At 36.9% G+C, this 19,679-nt stretch overlaps 1 protein-coding gene across 3 annotated transcripts in view; it reads right to left on the reverse strand.

Moving 5' to 3' along the window:
* POLQ (DNA polymerase theta) overlaps positions 1-19,679 on the reverse strand; it is a 141,434-nt gene that overhangs the window by 105,562 nt on the left and 16,193 nt on the right. For all 3 annotated transcript variants that reach the window (XR_008911118.1, XR_008911119.1, XM_007493754.3), the window contains exons 5-6: positions 17,973-18,081; positions 15,213-15,432 (exon numbers count right to left, since the gene is read on the reverse strand). Coding sequence is in view for 1 of the 3 variants with exons in the window: in XM_007493754.3 (XP_007493816.2) it covers positions 15,213-15,432; positions 17,973-18,081 (329 nt within the window). In the remaining 2 variants the exon portion in view is untranslated. The remainder of the gene's footprint in view (positions 1-15,212; positions 15,433-17,972; positions 18,082-19,679) is intronic.

Consider the following 19,679-nt stretch of genomic DNA (forward strand, 5'->3'; position numbering starts at 1 on the left):
ATTCTATCAAACATTCAGAGAACAGTTAATCCCAATACTATACAAACTATTTGACATAATAAGCAAAGAGGGAGTTCTACCAAACTCCTTTTACGACACAAACATAGTACTGATTCCAAAACCAGGCAGGTCAAAAACAGAGAAAGAAAACTACAGACCAATCTCCCTAATGAATATAGATGCAAAAATCTTAAATAGGATACTAGCAAAAAGACTACAGCAAGTGATCAGAAGGGTCATCCACCATGATCAAGTAGGATTTATACCAGGAATGCAGGGCTGGTTCAATATTAGGAAAACCATCCACATAATTGACCACATCAACAAGCAAACCAGCAAGAACCACATGATTATCTCAATAGACGCAGAAAAAGCATTTGATAAAATACAACACCCATTCCTATTAAAAGCACTAGAAAGCATAGGAATAGAAGGGCCATTCCTAAAAATAATAAACAGTATATATCTAAAACCATCAGCTAATATCATCTGCAATGGGGATAAAATAGATGCATTCCCAATAAGATCAGGAGTGAAACAAGGATGCCCATTATCACCTCTACTATTTGACATTGTACTAGAAACACTAGCAGTAGCAATTAGAGAAGAAAAAGAAATTGAAGGCATCAAAATAGGCAAGGAGGAGACCAAGTTATCACTCTTTGCGGATGACATGATGGTCTACTTAAAGAATCCTAGAGATTCAACCAAAAAGCTAATTGAAATAATCAACAACTTTAGCAAAGTTGAAGGATACAAAATAAACCCACATAAGTCATCAGCTTTTCTATATATCTCCAACACAGCTCAGCAGCAAGAACTAGAAAGAGAAATCCCATTCAAAATCACCTTAGACAAAATAAAATACCTAGGAATCTACCTCCCAAGACAAACACAGGAACTATATGAACACAACTAGAAAACACTCTCCACACAACTAAAACTAGACTTGAGCAAATGGAAAAACATTAACTGCTCATGGATAGGACGAGCAAATATAATAAAAATGACCATCCTACCCAAACTTATTTATCTATTTAGTGCCATACCCATTGAACTACCAAAATACTTCTTCACTGATTTAGAAAAAACCATAACAAAGTTCATTTGGAAGAACAAAAGATCAAGGATATCCAGGGAAATAATGAAAAAAAAACACATATGATGGGGGCCTTGCAGTCCCAGACCTCAAACTATATTACAAAGCAGCAGTCATCAAAACAATTTGGTACTGGCTAAGAAACAGAAAGGAAGATCAGTGGAATAGACTGGGGGAAAGCGACCTCAGCAAGACAGTATACGATAAACCCAAAGATCCCAGCTTTTGGGACAAAAATCCACTATTCGATAAAAACTGCTGGGAAAATTGGAAGATAGTGTGGGAGAGACTAGGAATAGATCAACACCTCACACCCTACACCAAGATAAATTCAAAATGGGTGAGTGACTTAAACATAAAGAAGGAAACCATAAGTAAATTGGGTAAACACAGAATAGTATACATGTCAGACCTTTGGGAGGGGAAAGGCTTTAAAACCAAGCAAGACATAGAAAGAATCACAAAATGTAAAATAAATAATTTTGACTACATCAAACTAAAAAGCTTTTGTACAAACAAAACCAATGTAACTAAAATCAGAATGGAAGCAACAAATTGGGAAAAAATCTTCATAGAAACCTCTGACAAAGGTTTAATTACTCAAATTTATAAAGAGCTAAATCAATTGTATGAAAAATCAAGCCATTCTACCAATTGATAAATGGGCAAGGGACATGGATAGGCAGTTCTCAGATAAAGAAATCAAAACTATTAATAAGCACATGAAGAAGTGTTCTAAATCTCTTATAATCAGAGAAATGCAAATAAAAACAACTCTGAGGTATCACCTCACACCAAGCAGACTGGCTAGCATGATAGCAAAGGAAAGTAATGAATGCTGGAGGGGATGTGGCAAAGTAGGGACATTAATTCATTGCTGGTGAAGTTGTGAACTGATCCAACCATTCTGGAGGGCAATTTGGAACTATGCCCAAAGGGCGACAAAAGCATGTCTACCCTTTGATCCAGCCATAGCACTGCTGGGTCTGTACCCTAAAGAGATAATGGACAAAAAGACTTGTACAAAAATATTCATAGCTACGCTCTTTGTGGTGGCCAAAAACTGGAAAACGAGGGGATGCCCATCAATTGGGGAATGGCTGAGCAAATTGTGGTATATGTTGGTGATGGAATACTATTGTGCTAAAAGGAATAATAAAGTGGAGGAATTCCATGGAGACTGGAACAACCTCCAGGAAGTGATGCAGAGCGAGAGGAGCAGAACCAGGAGAGCATTGTACACAGAAACTAATACACTGTGGTATAATCGAATGTAATGGACTTCTCCATTAGTGGTGGTGTAATGTCCCTGAACAATCTGCAGGGATCTAGGAGAAAAAAACACTATTCATAAGCAAAGGATAAACTGTGGGAATGGAAACACCGAGGAAAAGCAACTGCCTGACTACAGCGGTTGAGGGGACATGACAGAGGAGAGACTCTAAATGAACACTCTAATGCAAATATTGACAACATGGAAATGGGTTCAAATCAAGAACACATGTGACACCGAGTGGAATCATGCATCGGCTATGGGGGGTAGGGGGGAGGAAAAGTAAATGATCTTTGTTTTTAATGAATAATTGCTTGGAAATGATCAAATAAAATATTATTTTTTTTAAAAAGTGCCTCAAAATGACAGAAGTCAAAAACCAACAGTAAGATGGAGCAATGGGGCTCTCCTGTTGAACACAACTTGAAAGGTTGATTTTCATGGAACAAGAAGGAACCAGAAGCAAAACTGCACACAGAGAAATGACAGCAAACCACCCTTCACACCTACTGTACCAGGTTGCAAGCCTGGGCATAGGCCAACTTAGAGATCCTGGGACCAATCTATACTTCCAACAACAGAGCATCCCAGACCAACCCCTTGAAGTCCCAGGCCCAGGCACCAGCCTTTAGTGAGGTCCAGAAGTCCATAGCACTTGGCCTTTTCAAGCCTTCTCTGTGGTGAAGACCTAGCTATGAGGCAAAATAATTCAGAGTACAAGACATCAGCAGAGTAGACTGAATCAGTAGCTTTCAAAACTCCCAGTGCACATGCTAAAAAAAAGGCTAGGAAAATGAGCAACCAGGAAAAGAAACACCCAACTCTAGAAAATTTCTATGGTGACAACACATGAGACAGAGTCAAAAGGGGAATATGAGATCCAAGCAACCACAATGCAAAACTTTAAAGAAAAATGGAAATTGGTCTCAGGCACTGAAAGAACTCAAAAAGGAATTAAAAAATAAGACAGGTCAGATAAAAATAGGAAAAAAGAAATTAAAGTAATGCAAAGAGAAAATAATAGTTTAAAAAGGAAAAATGGTCAACTGGGAAAAGTGGCACAAAAAGTCCAATGAAGAAAAGAGTTCCATGAAAAGTAGAATGGATAAAACGGAAAAGGAAGATCAAAAGATCATGGAAGACATTCAGTATTTTAAAATTAAAATTGGGCAAATAGAAACTAATGTCTTCAATAAGACATTAAAAAACAATAAAATAAAATCAAAAGAATTAAGGAATGGAAGAAAAGATGAAATAGATCTCACTGAGAAAACAACTGATCTGGAAAATAGATCCAAGAGACAATTTAAGAATTATTGGACTATCTGAAAGTCATGATAAAAAAAAAATCCTAGATATCATATTACAAGAAATTATTCAATAAAACTGCCCTGATATTCCTGAACAAGGGCATAAAATAAAAATGGAAAGAAACCACAGATAATCTCCTGCAATAAATCCCCAAATGACAACTCCCAGGAATGTTATAGCCACTTGGCTATAAGAGCTCCCAGATCAAGGAGAAAATACTATAAGCAGCTAGAAAGAAACAACTCTGATATTCTGGAGCCAGTCAGGATTACAAAGGATCTGGCAGCTTCCACATTGAAGAACCTGAATACTTGGAATATGACATTCCAGAAGGCAGGAAAAATGGGTTTACAACCAAGAATCACCTTCCCATCAAAACTGACTATATCCTTTCAGGGGAAAGAATGGTTACTTGATCAAGTAGAAGATTTCTAAGCATTCTTAAAGAAATGGCCAGACTTAAACAGAAATTTGGTGTACAAATACAAAATCTAAGAGAAGCATAAAAAGGTAAAGAAAAAAATTTAAGGGCTTCAATAAAATCAAACTGTTTATAGTTTTATATGGAAAGATGATATCTGTAATTCTTAAAAATTGTTATTATCATAGTAGTTAGAAGAAGTAGACATATACAGAGGTTGTGGTAGTAATCTGTTTAGGATGATATGCAAAAAAAAATCTAGGGGTAAAAAAGAGGATTGCACTAAGAGAAATGGGAAGACGGAAGAAAATGGTGTAAATTATATCGCAAAAAGCAGTGGGGGGTGGGTGGGACTATCAAAATGGAGGGGAAGAAGAGGGCTGTAGCAGGTAATACTTAAATCTTACTCTCATTGGAATTGGCTCAGATAGGGGAGAACAGCCAAATTCATTTGAGTATAGAATCCTATGGGGAATAAGAAAGGAAGTGGTGGGGAGGGGAGTAATATAAAGGAGGGAGAAGATGATGTAAGAGAGGAAAATAGATCCAACATGCAAAAAAGAGTAATTTGAGCTGGGGAAGGGCAAGGAGGACAGAGGATTCCATAAAAGGAACACAGAAGAGCTGAGGGGAAACTGCCAGATTACCTCACTTCTCTTTGGGAATTCCTCTAGAGTGGTTGGTCTAAGAGAAACCTCTGAGACAGAAGACCTGAGCAGTGATTATCTCTCAGTGAGCCCAAACCACTTGGATCCAGCTGGAGATAAAAGGAATGGATGGGACTTTATTATAGAGGGAAAGGAGAAAGGGCAGAATTAAAAGAGCAAAACAAGATGAAGGGGAACACACAGATGGTAATCATACTTTGAATATAAATGAGATGAACGTACCCATAAAATGAAAATGGATAGTATGAAGATGGCATTAGCTCTCCCCTGCCCATTTTTTAGATTTTATACACCAGGAATGCATACACCCCCACTTAATCCTTTAGTGTGTGTGGGGGGGGGGGGGAGGTCTATGACCCACGAGTGCTAGTGAGTGACAAATCAAAAACAACTGACTTCCCCCGGAGCAGTCTGAAGCAAAACTAAAGCTGCAATTAGTCCATGTAGAAGGGGAATGAAAGCACAGGAAGTGACACAAAGTACTGTCTTTAAAAATGGTGGTAACTTCCTGTGACCAGGTTTTTCTCCTTTGAACGTGGTCTTGTAGGAGCTCTGGCTTGGGACCTCAGATTTCCTTTAGATTGCCCCACATGGGTAAGTGAAAAGGCTGAATCCTTTTCCTGACTTTTCTGGAGGTACTAGCTTCTGGAGAGGCCCCTGTTTTAGAGGAAGCCTTGGTGCTAAAACCCTTGTTTAATTTATCTCTGGGCCCCCCTTTGTTGGAGCCTCTGAAGCTCTCTCTCTCTCTCTCTCTCTCTCTCTCTCTCTCTCTCTCTCTCTCTCTCTCTCTCTCTCTCTCTCTCTCTCTCTTTCTCTCTCTCTCTCTCCTCTCTTCTTTTTCACTCTTTCTATTTTGTGAATAAACTACCATAAAAGTCATTCTGACTTGAGTAATTAATTTTGGTGACCACATTTCTCATAAATTTAGTCCAACCTATAATATTTTAACCCTTTACAGTAGCAGAGTGGGTAAAAAAAACAGAATCCTACCATATGTTGTTTACAAAAAAATACATTTGAGGCAGGTAGACAAACACAGGGTAACAGTAAGAAGCTAGAGCAGAATTTACTGGGGCTACAACTGAGACAAAAAAAAGCAGGAATAGCAATCATAATCTCAGACAAAGCTAAGGGAAAAACAGATCTTATTAAGAGATAAGGAAGATAATTATATCTTGATAAAAGGTTGTATAGATAATGAAGTAATATCAGTACTTAACATATATGCACCAAATGGTATAGCATTCAGATTTTTAAAAAAGAAACTAAAGGAGCTTAAGGAGGAAACAGTAAAACTATACTACTGGGGGACCCCAAACTTCCCCTATAAAAACTAGATAAATTTAACCAAAAAATAAATAAGAAAGAAGTAAAGGAAGTAAATGAAATTTTAGAAAAGTTAGATGTAATAGATGCCTGAAGAAAATTGAATAGGGATAAAAAGGAATATAACTCCTTTTCAACAACAAATGGTACATACACAAAAACTGACCATGTGCTGGGGCATAAAAACTTCACAACCAGATGCAGAAAAGAAGAAATAATAAATGCAACTTTTTTCAGATCATAATGTTATAAAAATTATAATCAATAAGTGTTCATGGAAAGGCAAATTAAAATTAATTGGAAAATAATCTAATTCTCCAAAACAGGTGAATCAAAGAACAAATAATAGAAACAATTGCTGATTTCACTGAAGAAAATGACAATGTGGAGACGTCAAAATTCATGGTATACAGCCAAAGCTGTACTCAGGAGAAAATTAGTATATGTGAATGCTTATATCAATAATATAGAGAAAAAGAAGGTCAATGAATTGGGCATACAACTAAAAAAAAAAAAACCCCTAGAAAAATATACAATTAAAAATCCCTAGTTAAATGGGGACACCTGGGTAGCTCAGTGGATTGAGAGTCAGGCATAGAGACGGGAGATCCTAGGTTCAAATCTGGCCTCAGACACTTCCCAGCTGTGTGACCCTGAGCAAGTCACTTGACCCCCATTGCCTAGCCCTTACCACTCTTCTGCCTTGGAACCAATACATAGTATTGATTCCAAGTCAGAAGGTAAGGGTTAAAAAAAAAAAAAGCCCTACTTAAAGGATAAATCATAAATCCTAAAACTCAAAGGAGAAATTAATAAAATTGAAAATAAAAGAACTATTGAATTAATAAATAAGCCTAGGAGCTAGTTCTATGAAAAAATAAAATAAAATACATGAAGCACTGGTTAATTTTTATTTAAAAAAGGAAAGAAGAGAATCAAATTATCAGTATCAAAAAATGAAAAGAGTGATTTCACCTCTAATGAAGAGAAAATTAAAGCAATAATTACAAGCTATTTTGCCCAATTATACAACAATAAATCTAATAATCTAGATGAAATAGATTAACATTTACAAAAACATAGATTGGATAGATTAACAAAAGACGAACTAGAATACTTAATTCCATCTCAGAAAAAGAAATAGAACAAGTCATCAATGAACTCCCTGAGAAAAAATCCCCAGAACCAGATGTTTTCACAAGTGAATTCTATCAAACATTTTAAGAATAATTAATCCCAATACTATAAAAACTTTATGACAAAACAAGCAAAGAGTCCTATCAAATTCTTTTTAAGCTGCATATATGGCACTGAAACCTAAGCCAGGAAGACCAAAAACAGAGAAAGAAAATTATAAACTAATTTCCCTAATAAACATTGATGTAAAAATCTTAAATAAATAGTAGCAGAGACTACAGCAATATATCCCAAGAATTATTCACTATGACCAGGTGGCATTTATACCAAGAATGTAAGGTTGGTTTTGTGAAGATTAAATGAACTCTCTCCTTGGACTAGTCCCTTCAGAAAATCCATGAAAGGAGTCAGCCTTTTTTTCAATCACCCCACATGGTAATTTAAGGAAAGTAGAAGCAGTCCGAGATCCACAATCAGAGCTCCTCCAAAGTCAAGTCGAAGACGAAGGGCCAAAGAACCTCTCTTCACAGGAAGAGCTTGGCATTTTTAAAGACTGTTTCTTTTCGTCACTTCCGGTGACTTTCTTCCATTTGATGTGTACCAATTACAGCTAAAGCTTTGCTTAGGACTGCCCAGGGGGGGCAGTCAGTCGATTCTGATACAACACTCACTATCACACACATGGATCACAGACCTCCCCTACTCAAGTGTAAGTGGGGTGTATATGCTTTTGGTGATTAAATCTAAAAATGGACAGGGGAGAGTTAACTTAATCTTCACAGTTTACTATTAGGAAAGCTATCAGCATAATTGGCCATATCAATAAATAGAAATCACATGATGATTTTAATAGATTACAAGAAAGCCTTTAATAAAATATAACACCATTCTTTAAACACACACACACACACACACACACACACACACACACACAAGAAAGCATAGAAATAAGAAGACTTTTCCTTAAAATAATAAGGAGTATTTATTTAAAACCATTAGCAAGTATCATCTGCAATGGGGGTAAGTTAGAAGCCTTCCCAATAAGATCAGGAGTGAAGCAAGAATATCCATTATCACCACTATTATTTAATATTATACTAGAAATGCTAGCTTTAGAGAAGAAAAAGAAATTAAAGAAATTAAAGTAGGCAATAAAAAAACTAAATTATTGCTCTTCAGAGATATACAATGGTACACTTAGAGAATCCTAGAAAATCAACTAAAAACTAGTTGAAATAATTAATAATTTAATTAACAACAAATTTCAGGACACAAAATAAACCCACATCAGCATTTCTCTATATTTCTAACAAAACCTAGCAGTAAGAGATAGAAAGAGAAACTCCATTTAAAATCACTCTAGACAATATAAAATATTAGAAATCTATTTGTCAATACAAATGCAGGAATTATATGAACATGATTACAAAATACTTTTCACATAAATAAAGATAGATCCAAACAACTGGAAAAAACATTAATTGCTCATGGGTAAGCTGAGCTAATAAAAATGACAATCCTACCTAAATGAATTTGCTTATTCACTGCCATACCTATCAAGCTACCAAAAACCTATTTTATAAAACTAGAAGAATAACAAAATTCACCTGGAAGAACAAAAGGTCAAGAATATCAAAGGAACTAATTGAAAAAAATGTGACCGATGATAGCCTACCAGTACCACATCTTAAATGGTACTATAAAGCAGTGATCATCAAAACAATATGGTACTGGCTAAGAAATAGAAAGGTGGATCAGTGGAATAGACTTGGGGTAAATAACCCAAGCAAGACAGTGTATGATTATGTATGAGCTTAGCATTTGGAACAGAAATCCACTATTTGACAAAAACTGCTGGGAAAACTGGGAAACAGTATGGGAAAGATTAAGTTTCAATCAACATCTCATACCCTAAAACAAGATAAATTCAGAATGGGTGAATGCCTTGCATATAAAGAAGGAAACTATAAGTAAATTAGGTGAACATAGAATAGTTTAACTGTCAGACCTATAGAAATGATTTTTAAGACCAAGCAAAAGTTAGAAAAAATTACAAAATGTAAAACAAATAATTTAGATTACATTAAATTAAAAAGGTTTTGTACAAACAAAACCAACCCAACCAAAATTAGAAGGAAAGAAACAAATTGGGGAACAATCTTCATAACAAAAACCTCTGACAAAGGTCTAATTACTCAAATTTATAAGGAGCTAAAGCAATTGTACAAAAAAGCAAGCCATTCTCCAATTGATAAATGGGCAAGCAACATGAATAGATAATTTTCAGATAAAGAAATCAAAACTATCAAGAGGCACATGAAAAAGTGTTCTAAATCTCTTATAATTAGAGAAATGCAAATCAAAACAATTCTGAGGTACCACCTCACACTTAGCAGATTGGCTAAAATGACTGCAAAGGAAAGTAATGAATGTTGGAGGAGATGTGGTAAAATTGGGACATTAATGTATTTTTTTTTTTTTTGCTGGTGGAGTTGTGAATTAATCCAACCATTCTGCAGGGCATTTTGGAACTATGCCCAAAGGGTGATAAAAGACTGTCTGCCCTTTGATCCAGTCATAGCACTGATGGGTTTGTACCCCAAAGAGATAGTAAGGAAAAAGACTTGTACAAGAATATTCATAGCTGTGCTCTTTGTGATGGCAAAAATTGGAAAATGAGGGCCTGCACTTTGATTGGGGAATGGCTGAACAAACTGTGGTATCTGTTGGTGATGGAATACTATTGTGTTTAAAGGAATAATGAACTAGAGGGATTCCATGGAGACTGGAACAACCTCCAGGAACTGATGCAGAGTGAGAAGAGCAGAACCAGGACAACATTGCACACAGAGACTGATACACTGTGGTACAAGCGAATGTAATGGACTTCTCCATTAGTGTCAATGCAATGACCCAGTATAATTCTGAGGGGCTTATGAGAAAGAACACTATCCACATCCAGAGAAAGAACTGTGGGAGCAGAAATGCAGAAGAAAAACATATGATTGATCACATGGTTCAATGGGGATATGATTGGGGATATAGACTCTAAATGATCACTCTAGTGCAAATATCAATAATATAGAAATAGGTCTTGATCAATGACACATGTAAAACCCAGTGGAATTGCATGTTGGCTAGGGGAGTGGGGGTGGGAGGAGGGAAGGGAAAGAACATAAATCATGTAACCATGGAAAATTTCTCTTAATTAATCAATTAATCCCAGAGCTTTGGGGATAAGAACTCATTATTTGACAAAAACTGCTGGGAAAATTGAAAAACAGTAAGGCAAAATTAGGTTTAGATTAATATTTCACACCCTCTACTAAAATAAGATCAAAATGGGTAAATTATTTAAACATAAAGAGTTATATTATAAGTAAATTAAGGAAACATAAAATAGATTACCTGTCAGATCTATGGAGAAGGGAAGAATGTATGAGTAAACAAGAGATAGAGAATATTGCAAGATGTAAAATGAATAATTTTGATTGTAATAAATTTAAAAGTTTTTGTACAAAAGGAACCATGCAGTCAAAATTAAAAAGAAAACAACGGGGAAAAAATTTTTATAACAAATTTCTCTGATAAATGTCTCATTTCTCAAATATATAAAGAACTAAAGCAAATTAATATGTTTATAAACCAAGTCATTTCCCAATTGATAAATGGTCAAAGGATATGCATGGGCAGTTTTCAGATGAAGAAATCAAAGCTATCGATAATCATATGAAATCATATAAAATCATTCAAAATCCTTCTGGATTAGAAAAATGCAAATTGAAACAACTCTGAGGTACTACCTCACACCAATGAGATTAGCCAATAGGACTATATTGTAAAGGAAATAAAGTAAAGGAAAATAATAAACGTTGGAGGGAATGTGGCAAAACTGGGGCACTAATACATTCTTGGTGGAGTTGTGAGTTGATTCAACCATTCTGGAAAGGAATCTGGAATTATTCTTAAAGGGCTATAAAACAATGCATACCTATTGATCCGGCAACACCACTATTGGGTCTATATCCCAAAGAAATTTTTAAAAAATGAGAAAGTACCTGTTTGTATAAAAATATTTATAGCTGTTCTTTTTGTGGTGGCAAAGAATTGGCAATGAAAGGGATGTCACTCAACTGGGGAATGGTTGAACAAATTGTGGTATATGAAGGTGATGGAATACTATTGTGCTATAAGGAATGATGATTTTGGAAAGAACTGGAAAGATCTCCATTAACTGATGCAGAATGAAATAAGCAGAACCAGTAGAATATTATACACAATAACAGCAATATTGTGGAATGATCAAATGTGATAGACTTTGCTACTAAAAGCAATGCAGTGATCCAGGACAATTCTGAGGAACTTATGAAAAAGAATGCTATCCACCTCCAGAGAAAAAACTGTGGGAGTAAAAATACATATTAAAAACATATGATTTATCACTTGTTTATTTGGGTGTATGTGCTGGTTCCTGTTAACAAACCTAATTTCTCTGAAGACTTTCATTCCATGAACTGTTGAGACACTGGACTCAAATCGTTGAGCAGTGCTCTCTCCCTTTTCTACCTCTCCCCTGCCTTCAAGAAAACCCTTTACTTCAGTAATTAGATTATTTAGAAAAAGAATCGGGGTGTTCTGCAACCCCTCTAACCTCTACCCCAATCTCAATTAAATCAAAATAAGCAGTCAGAGAGTGATTTCAAACCTTTCGCATCAAGGGAATAAGCTCATTGGCAGACTCCATCTTGCTGCCAGTTCTCAATAAGACTGGAGGGGGAGGCTTGTGAGTGCGCCAAAGTAGTTCATATTCTGATTGGGGTCCCACATACCTTTTCCTATGGAGACTTCCCTATTGCCTTTGAGGGCCGGCAGGGTCAGCAAGGGGCAATCCTTCACTAAGGGGAGAACTCCATTGTGTCTCTCTCAAGTAATTCAGGGTCTCTGAGAGGGGGTAGTGAGGGAAGCCATTTCCTTCAACCCTTTCCTCACTGTCTTCAACCCTTATTTCTCCATCTAAGGAGTGAGGAGTCCCCCAAAATTACACTATCAATAATCATATGAAAAAATGTTCTTAATCCCTCTTGATTAGCTGCAGTACCATCTTACCCAGACTGAATTGCATGTCAGCTCTGGGAGGGGGAAGGGAAGAAGGGAGAGAGACAACATGAATCATATAAATTTGGAAAACTTATGTGTAAATTTGTTATTAAAATTAAAGATAAAACAACAAAAAAAGAATATGCAAGGACACCTTACATTGTTAGTTCTATACCAATCCCTGTTACAAGGGAATCAGCTTTAAAAGACTGATATATATTAATTTAAGGTCGCCAAGGAATTCAGCTATGTAATTCCTAAATGAAAACTCAAGTCAGCAGTAAATCTTTTATGGAGTTTAATTACAATAGGAGTAAGAAAGGAATTAGAGATAGAGAGAGAGAAAAAGGGAGAGAAGGGAATAGGGCTTAAATACCCCTTCTGTTTAGGCTGGGCCAAAAGGCCCAAGCCCTTAGATAGCTGGGGCAAAGAAAGGAGATCAGTCCCTATTACTCACGTGACCAAAATGGAGAAACAGTCTCAGAGGCCCCCACCTTCAGCTTCCTTCAGAGCAAGCTTCTCAGAGCACACCGCAACCACTCCACCCAACTCCTCAACCACCCCGAGTCTTCAGACCCCCCTGATCTTTAAGGAAACCATCCAAGTTCCCTCCCCTCAGTTCTCACATCTACCAATCACTGTCAATCAATTTCCCTGTGCCAATGGAGGCTCTAGCTTAACCCAGGACCGCCCAGAGGTCTCTGGCTTTTGTACATGTCTGTTGAAGGTCATATTTTCAAATAATTAAATCTTTGATCCTTTGCTACAGCCCTTTTTAAATCCTGTTAACCTGAGTAGGGTAGAGATCGGAATAATTAAATTTTGATCTAGGCTGCAGCCCTTACTCAATCCTGTTAGGACTGAATAGGGTGGAGATTGATTCCAAGTATCTCCATTGTATCAATTCTAAAATCAATCATGACTCAAAGAAATTCCTGTTCTATGCTTAAGCATAGGTCAAAGTCCTTTCCATTGTTCAGCAAAAGGTTTCTGTCCTAAAGTAATCTTAAGAAGGGAAGAGAAGGAACCTCCCATGCCAATGGGGTTCACATTCCAATAGTCAAGACCCACTATCAATAGGAAATTTTTCAAGTATGAAATTTCCCAATGGTGAAATTTCCAACATTTATAAGTCTAAGAAATTTTGAGGTTTACATCCCCAAACTAAAATGTGCCTATTTCAGGATTCAAAGGCAAATGAAACTCAAGATCACAGTAGCTTTCATGAGCCTATTCTCCAAATTCAAAGGAAAAGACTAAAGTTTCTAGAGTTAATGGAAACTGCAAGTACTAAAAGAAGCAATTTTTGAAGTTAGCATCTAAAAAGTAATTTAAAAAAATTTTTTAATTAAAAAAATAATAATCACCAACAAAAGCAAACCAAATAAATAAAAAGGATAATAGCATACACAAAACCACAAATCCCATTCTATTTTCATTGACTAAAAGGCAAAAGGTATATATGTTTATGTTTTGACAATATCACCTTTTTTAATCTATTAACTTATTAAATTTTGTTGTTATTTTTACATTTTTATATATCACTCATTTTCAAAACTTCCAGTAACTTTCTAAAATACATTGACTGCCCTCTTCTTTGATATTTTCTGAAATTCCAGTCATTCAGAGATTCTTTTGGATCTCTCCTCACAGTCACCACTTTTATCTGCACTACTTTACAATATTTTCCAGCTAAGTTATTTCATAATAGGTGCTGATTTTTCTATATCAACTACACCCTTTGGTCCTCTACATTAACTTTGCTTTTAACATTGATCTTTTTAATGTTCTCTCTGCCAATTTCCAAGGAGCTGAGAATCATCTTCTTCCAAGATTCTCTAGACGTATTGTTTGTCCTCACAACTTGTCTGACTTGTTTGTGCATTTTAATTTCTTAATTCCTATTAACCCTTTGATTTCATTTTTTCATTTCTTGTTTTTAACATAACTATAGTTGGTGCTTCATTGTTACTTTCTCCTGACATTTTTGGCTCTGCATCTCTTATTACATAATCGTGTATCTGAATTCTTTTTCAGCTTGATCATTGTTTTTCATGATTTTTAATCTTCCCGTGAGGGTTTCTGGCTGTCCTGTTTCTTACTGGTCTTTTAATTTTTATTTGCTGTGGAGGGGCTCTCGAGAAGAAGGTACACCATGTACCCTCTCACTCTACCTTCACCCTTCACGGAATTTGACCCTCAGGATATCATCATAGTAATGTTCAGCAATGGGGATAATGTTCAGAATCAAAGTTTAGTACTAAGAAAACAACCCATTAGGAGCCCCTCCCTTGTCACCACCAAACTTCTCTAGCTTTCTTGGGGCATTGGGTTTATCAGGCAAGCCAGGGAAAATACAAATATAAATGCAAAGTGCAGTCAGTCTCGGGGCTATTATTTGGTGTTCTAATTTACACTGAACATTAGATCGTACTAGAGAATGTAGCCGAACAGCAGCCTGATGCTGGCCTTTAGTTTTAACAGGCTCCTTCTAGGCAAAAGCAAATATTTGTTAAATGTCCTGTGGAAGCAGAGGGAGACAGCAAAGGAAGACTGAGTTCCCTGCCCTTCAGGTGGTCCTATTCTAACATGGGAGTAAGATCCAAGCACAACTATAATATTCATCATTACACAGCAGTTGTCAGACAGTGAAAGATACATATTTGTTAATCGATTGACTATATCATGAGTGTATTGCCATATAACAAAAAACTATTTAATGAGCCTCAAAGCAAAGTTGTTAACAATATGATTTCGTGTTCTCTAAATTATCTAACTTTAAAATAGTGAATATATTCACCTAAGGAGAGGCCTATAAATTTAATCCAAGCCCTGTGGATATATCTAATGACAGAAGCAATTAAAAAGGAAAAAATGTACCTTCACTTGCAGCATGGGTTGGAATTCCCTCACAAGTTTCATGGATGAGTCGTATATGGAGTTCCCAATTTTTAAAGACTCCACGAGCGGGACGGGTCGAAAGTCGGTGTGATAGAGTTCGGCATTTAGCCAGGAAGCCACAAGGTCCAGGTTAGGGAGGGTTGCGCTCATGCCAACGATCTGAATGTCTTTAGAAAAATCACTGGTCAAATTCTCTGGGCTACAAAAGGCACATAAAACAAGTGGCAGCAAATATGACATGTTAGGACGAGAGCCTGCTGTTTTCCTCCCATAATTCCCCACAAAAAACAACAGCCCGTCAGTACGCCAACAGGCCTATGATGGGAACTATAAAAGAACATCACCGACGAGCGTCATTTCTGAACTCACACATCCAAGTGATGTGTCCTTCCAAGCAGTCCCCTGGGTGGGTTTTACAGTTACCCCAGTGATGCCTTAGAGGAAAGGCCAAACGCCCCACTGCTGGTAAGCCTGGGCAGGCTGGCTAAAAAGCTCCCCAGTTTGGGGGACCAAACTAAAACGCAACAGTGAAAAGTTTAACAAAATAAATAAAAATAAGTGCAACTTAGATCATGTTAATGTGTGGTTTTCTAAGTCAGCATGCCGTCCCCAGGAATCTGTTCTATTTCCGTTTGGCATCATTGCCTTAAAGCATAAGGCAAATCTTCCCAGGCTGAGCATGGCACGTTTGTGAAATGTCCCTCACCCCGTTCAAGTTCTAATCTGCCTTTCCTACTGGGTGGTTAGTGTTTAATTATATGTAGCACTTTAAATTACTGACTCAATATGGATCTGAAGTTTTCAGCCTGCTCAGAGCAACCTATCGAACACAAAGGACAAGATAACAATTGCATTTTGGTAAAATGATTCTGGTGCTTTGGAAAGTCTTTGTCCAGGAAATGTCTGAGGTCAAATTTGAACCCCCCACCTGGCCTCTAGGACTGACTATTCAGTGAGCACGTAACTGCCCCTGGAATATTTTTAAGGGCACAGAAAGGAAGGGAAGCCGAATCATTTTCAGTAGTGGCAAAGGGAAGAAACTGGGGAAATTATACCTGGATGTGTTTGGAAAGAACCAAAAGTTACAGTCAGGTCTGGTGGGCAAAATGAGTGTATCGAGCTGCACTAATATGCCATTTTAATATGTTAATGATTTTCTTCTAAACTGGCTCTGAAGAACAGTAACTCCAATATGGAAATTAAAAAAAAAATGTTTTCAATACTAGCCTCCCTGGGTTGTCTTTCAAAAACTATATGTATTTGAAATGACAAATTCTGATATGTTTATGGAAAAAATGTCATTCATTCTAGTATTTTTTTATTCCCCCTATATATAGCAATAATGGTCAAGTCCTAACAACCAAATATGCTGAAACAGAAAATTGCCATCTCATCCTTGACTTTATAAAAATTATTTGTTGCAAAGTCCCTTAACTTCTTTCAGTAGCACTCTCAGGATTAGAAAAGTATTACTAATAATAGCTCACTGGAAATGTCTCTAAAAGGCCAAGTGGTTTAAAAACCATTAGAAATCACTGAGCCAAGATGTCAGAAATCACTGAGCCAAGTTGCTAATCTAGAGGAATTTAACCAATAGGTTATCAATTATTCTGAATAAGAGTGCCTAGAGTGGTGGCTATGAGGGTAGGTAAGTAGATGGTATGGCTCAAAACTTTAATCTCCCCACCTTGAAACCAATATATAGCATTGATTCTAAGACAGAAGGTCAGGTTTCAAAAACCAGAAACTTTATCTTGTGGCTTAGAGCTTACAGAGAAATAGAAGCGATTTGAACTCAAAGGTCATATTATGATGCTCTGGTTTTTGTATAGCAAAATCTGGCAACCTAAAATTCCAGAGTTCTCTTCCTTTTCTTTTTAGAAAAGCCTTCCTTTCTATCTTAGAATTAATACTAAGTATTGGTTCCAAGGCAGGAGAATGGTTAAGAGCTAGGCAGTTGGGGTTTAAATGACCTGCCCAGGGTCACACAGCTAGGAAGTATCTGAGACTATTTTGAACCCAGGACCTCCCATTGCTAGACCTGGCTTTCTATCCACTGAGCCACATTCCTTTACCTTTTAATTTGCATCATCCTACCACTTTGCTAGCCAAATTTAAGAGTAGGATATTATGAATATGTTCCCAAGATAAAATTTCCTATTAAATATTATTCCTATTAAAAAGTTTTTTAAAATTTACTGCACTCAAATCATATTTATTACATCCTGGAATCAAAATGTTTTCAATAAGAATGATTCTCTGAAATCACCACTTAAGTCAGTAGGAAAATGTAATTCTTTTGCAAAATTTCCACTTATTTTTTAAGATATTCTGTAAATGAGATATTCTAGTGAAGCTCAAGGATAAAAGAAGTCAGGAACTTTAAATTTACCAAAAAAAAAAAACCAGAACCCTAAATCCATCATAGTGTCAAGTACTCCAATATAAACGTTCTTCGGTGTCAAATACAGAAATCAAAAAGAGCAATGGCTCAGATGGCACAGCACCAGACTCTACCTCGGAAGCTCCCTTCCTCTGGAAAAGGCCAATCCTGGAGCGCTGGCCCAGGGGGGGTCCCTTTTGTCTCTGGATCAACACATGAGGGTGTGTTGCAGAAGGAACGTTTCCCATCATGGACCAGATTCCAAATGAGAAAAGTATCCCATTCCCTTCCTAATGCGATCACTGAAGGTCTTGGAGGCTGCCGAGCCTACACAAGGAGGCTTTCCAGGCACTCACCTTGCTGCTGCTCTCTGCGTCACATAGCGAACCTTAGTCAGCAAAAGCTCTAGCAGGTATCCACGATGAGCGTCTCCCAGCATGTGCAATTCATCTACAACCACCATCCCTAAAGAGATGATTTCTCAGACATTAGGTTCCACAGTGATTCACGCCAAAGCTCACAAACCTTAAAAAGGTCCAGGGCTGTAAGTAGTAGGTGGATCATTAAAGTGTTCACCTAGACATGGTAGAATTCGAATAACGGAAACAACGAAAACAGATTTCACACGATAAACTCTCCGTGTTTTCCTGCCCTCGCCGTAAGAATGATTTTTGGATAAGGCTGTGCATTGGGGACATTACAAGGGATCCTAAACCTGTAAGGTCCTTGCGAAGCTAATCCTTTTCCTGGCTCACATTATCCAAGACTTATTTATACCAAAATTCCCATGAAATAATCTTAAAAGACACATAACTGTCCAAAATAGCAACTATTTATGTTAGCCATACCTACTTGCCTTTTTGCTCTCCTATCCCAAAGTTGCTTAGTAAAAATGTTATTAGAACAAAGGAAAATAGATGGCTCTGAGATATTTTTATTAAATCGTAGCTGCACAGTTTATCACTTTTGCCCAAGAAATGAATAATTTTGAGATTCTTCTTACAGAGCAGCCAGGGCAATCTCTCCCCCAGGTCAACACTAAAGGATCTCATTTTTCAACTTTTATTTCTCAAGACCCCAAGAACCAGTACCTTCTGGGTCTGTTTATTTAATTCATCCTCATTTCAATATGTTTGCCCTATTCATATCCCTCAGATAGGCATCAATCAGCCTTAGAAGAGCACATTTATTGGATTTGAGAGATTCAGATCCCATTTATGCATATTTGACTTTGATGAATTACATCTCTGGCCTTCAGTCTCTTCTATAAAAGTAGGAGTTTGATCCTCTTAGATCCCTGCCAACTTTAAACTAATGATGCTCTTATGATACACACAGCAGACAGAACCAATGATGACTTGAACCCTCAAACTGCTGAGCCCAGTTAATGAGAATTTTGTTGCAGTTATTTCACAATTCCTTAGGCTATAATTTCTATAAAAATGATAATAGTGAGAGAGTTTAAAGTTAAATTATAGATATTACATTCCAGTCAGATATTTCTGAGTCCTTCCATGGATCAGTAGCACTACGCAGAAAGAAAGAAAAATATATAGCAGGTTCAGATGATACAGTAAAATCTCATTATTCTGAATTCCACTGATTGAGAACTTGCAATTATTCAAACTGGATTTCTCTGAAGTCTACCTCACTATTTATAAAGAATGTTGGGGGGGGGGGGGGGGGGTTGGGTGGCTCAGTGGATTGAGAGTCAGGCCCAGAGATGGGAGATCCTATCTTCAAATCTGGCCTCAGACACTTCCCAGCTGTGTGACCCTGGGTAAGTCACTTGACCCCCATTGCCTAGCCCTTACCACTCTTCTGCCTTGGAGCCAATACACAGCATTGATTCTAAGTCAGAAGGTGAGGGTTTTAAAAAAAAAGTGTTGGTAAGCAAATCAATGACATCAATTATACTATATGAGTACACAATTCAGGTCATGAACTGTAAGGAATTTTTCTGCTATTATTATTAGTTTTATTCATTTATTATGCTAGACATGTGCCACTTGCATTTGATATTACTTGGTTAGCAACTTAGTACTGCAAAGTAAACAGCAACT

Source organism: Monodelphis domestica, chromosome 4 (assembly GCF_027887165.1).
Source record: "Monodelphis domestica isolate mMonDom1 chromosome 4, mMonDom1.pri, whole genome shotgun sequence".
Lineage (NCBI taxonomy): Eukaryota > Metazoa > Chordata > Mammalia > Didelphimorphia > Didelphidae > Monodelphis > Monodelphis domestica.